The sequence below is a fragment of the Asparagus officinalis genome, chromosome 10 (assembly GCF_001876935.1).
Source record: "Asparagus officinalis chromosome 10, Aspof.V1, whole genome shotgun sequence".
Lineage (NCBI taxonomy): Eukaryota > Viridiplantae > Streptophyta > Magnoliopsida > Asparagales > Asparagaceae > Asparagus > Asparagus officinalis.
The window spans coordinates 25,211,949-25,215,164 of NC_033803.1; the positions used below are offsets into that span (position 1 = coordinate 25,211,949).

General features: G+C 43.1%; 1 protein-coding gene across 1 annotated transcript; it reads left to right on the forward strand.

Moving 5' to 3' along the window:
- On the forward strand, positions 637–2,597 carry LOC109826301 (heat stress transcription factor B-2b-like). The gene is given in 5 exon segments (XM_020393320.1): positions 637–1,447; positions 1,449–1,495; positions 1,498–1,589; positions 1,672–1,770; positions 1,772–2,597. Coding segments are annotated over 5 exon segments (849 nt in total). The 5' UTR covers positions 637–1,376; the 3' UTR covers positions 2,312–2,597.

Sequence of the window (3,216 nt, forward strand, 5' to 3'; positions counted from 1 at the left end):
TTCAAATCCAAATTCATGTATAATAAAATATATCCAAACATTAAAAGTTTATTTCAAATCCAAATTCATGTATAATAAAATATATCCAAACATTAGATTTTAAATCTTTGATTCCAAATCCTTGCATTTAGTAATGACATCCAAACAAATAATTTTATTAAATCATGGATTTCAAATCCTAGATTTAAAATCCCTTGATTTTAAATCAAGCTTCCAAATCCGAATCTTAGTACCAAATGCAGCCTTAAGGATTTATAAAATCCTCTTTTTCATGTGAGGTGTGGGGTGGCTTTCAAAAGTTTTATACAAATTATGGATTTTAAATTCCAAAAAGTTTAAAACAAACAAAAATATTACAAATTATAGTATTCCAAATCCTAAAATATTGTTAAAACAAACAAAGTTGTAGGAATCCCAACCCATAACAAATTACCTATGGATTTCAAATCCCATGGTGAAATTCATTTCCTAAAATTATAGTATTTGAAACAAACACCCCCTATAAGTAAATTCTTGGGAAAGATATGGACTTAATCCATAAATTGATTAAATACATGAAAAGTTTGACCAAGTGAACTCCATAACTAGCCATTTTGAAGCAAACCCTATCTTTTTCGAACCAAAAGCGGCATATATGTATTCTTCCTTTTTCACAAACACGGTTAATGCGCAAGTCGTCACTACAGACAAAATAGAGGCAAGAAAGACCTAAACGTGATGTTTCGTGTTCAATTCCCCACAGCAGATCCAGCGTGACCAACAAAGAAAACTTCTAGACCGTTTGGTTAAAGCGTCGAAGAAAGTGCCTACTTTTAAGTAGTACCTTCTCCCCCTCCTTTTCCACGTGTTACTTCTCCCACTGTCTAATGGTCTCACGTCATCATCCGCATAAAAACCTAGACGCAAAACCATCTCGGCCGTCAATCTCCCTATTCCCAATCTCCCGCATAGAAATTGAGCACGCATAGAAAAGGGAATATTTTCTTCCCAAAATGGAGAAGAAACCTCCACTTTGACTCTGTACGTTTCTTGACCCGACCCGCTTCCTTATTTATTTCAGTCAGCCTTTCTCCTCGTCACATCAGCGCAACCTTATCCCCCCCGGGGCTCACAGACTCAACCACGCGTCGACACGTGTCCCCTACAGCTGGAGGAAAACCGCAGCGTGGCAGGAAACTTCTGGAAATTCTCGCGCCTTCTTCCCTTCCTCGGCCTTTCTTGCTTTCTCTCAACAAATTAATAAAATACTCACCGATAAAATTGCTTCTAGAAGGAATAAATACCGCCCGCAATCCCCACCGCTTTCTCCCCTCTTTCCTTGTTATCATCTCCTGCAGTTCATGAACTATTACTCCCGTCTTTGAGTTTGGATAGGGATGGCCCCACCACCAACGCCATCGAAGGCGGAGGCGGCGGCGGAGGGTCAGAGGGTGACGCCGACGCCGTTCGAAGACGTACCAGCTGGTTGACGATCCGGCGGTTGATGACGTCATCTCGTGACCGGCGACGGGTCGGCGTTCGTCGTTTGGAGGCCGGAGTTCTTCAAGCACAACAACTTCTCGAGCTTCGTTCGCCAGCTGAATACTTACGTCAGTGCGATTGGTTGCTGTTTGTGCCGTAAAAATTCGATATTTAAAAAAAATGTTTATTGATTTTTCCGTTGATTTCTAGGGATTCAAGAAGGTCATGCCGGACCGGTGGGAGTTTGCGAACGAGTGCTTTAGGAGAGGAGAAAGGCGGCTCCTTTGCGAGATCCACAGGCGCAAGATGAGAACCTGCCATCGACGCCACCGCCACCTGTCACCGGGTCACGGCCGAACTCCGGCGAGAGAAATCGCTCTCGTCCAACTCCTCTCCGGCAGCTCGAGGCGGCGGCTGTCAGCGTACAGGCTCCGGCGGCGGGCGTGCGCGCCAGATCTCGTTCGTCGAGAACGAGAGGCTGCGAAAAGAGAACATGCAGCTGGCTAGCGAGCTCGCCCAGATGAAGAATCTCTGTAACAACGTGCTTCACTTGGTCTCGGAGTACGGGCCGCACGGCGGAGCGCCGCCTCGTCCGCCGCTCGATCTGTTGCCGGTCAGGTTCGGAGAAGGAAGCAGCAGCCCGAGTTCGAACCCGAGCCCGAAACTCTTCGGTGTCCATATCGGGTCGAAGCGGGCGAGAGACGATGACGAAGACAAATACCCGAATCCGCGATCTTCGGAGGTGAAATCAGAGCCGTTGGATCGGGAACCCGACGGTCGTCCTTGTACGGGTTATCACCACTGGCTGATGCGCTACCCGCAGACTAACCAGAGGGTTTGCCATGGGTGAAGGGCTGACGTGACCCCTGCCTCTCGATCACGTAAGACGGACGAAAGCCAAGGGGAGGAGAAAGAGAGAGAGAGAGAGAGAGTGTGTGTGTGGAGAATTAGCGGGTTTTATGTGGTTATTGTATTTACATGTTAGCATTTGTACTTGTCTTGTTTATCTTGATTTAGTTGAGTAATGAGGATAGTTGAGTTGACGATAGTTGAGTTGACCAAAATGGTGGAATTTAAGTATTCCGATGTTGAAAAAAGTTCTTTGTGATTGAAAATAGTGAGCCACAGTTTTAAAATACGTTGTGTTGATTGGAATAAGAAATTGGATTTAGATCCTCTCCACTATAAAAAAAATAGGGGAGATTACTATTTTTAATCTCAATCGTTGATTATTTAGTAGGCTGTTATGGTACAATCTAAATCTAACACTTATCATACCTTCGTGTATTGCACTCCTTCTTAATTTTCACTAAAGGAAAAAAAAATCAAAACCATCAACTAGATAATTAATGACTGTAATTATGTATTGGTCCCTCCACTATTTTTTTTTATAGTGGAGAGGATCCGAATCCGACTATATAAAAAAAAGTATATTTTAATGTTCATAAATATTGTGATTATTTGAAACAATATTTTTATTCCCATTCGAGGAAGCTCAAAGAATGATATCCATATTTGGATTCAAAATCGAAGGCTTATGAACACATTATTATTGGCTTGCGAATTTTTTCCGCCCTAAAGAAACATAATTAGCATAGAGCTATATATATTACGTTTCCCCCGATACCATTCGGGCCTATTAACCCTAGACCTTCAGATTTTGGTATTAAACATCGAAATGAGCCAAACGTGGCTCGTCTGCTCCCAACCCATCACCTTCTCCCTATCATCGTTGATTCCCTCAAAATGTGAAGC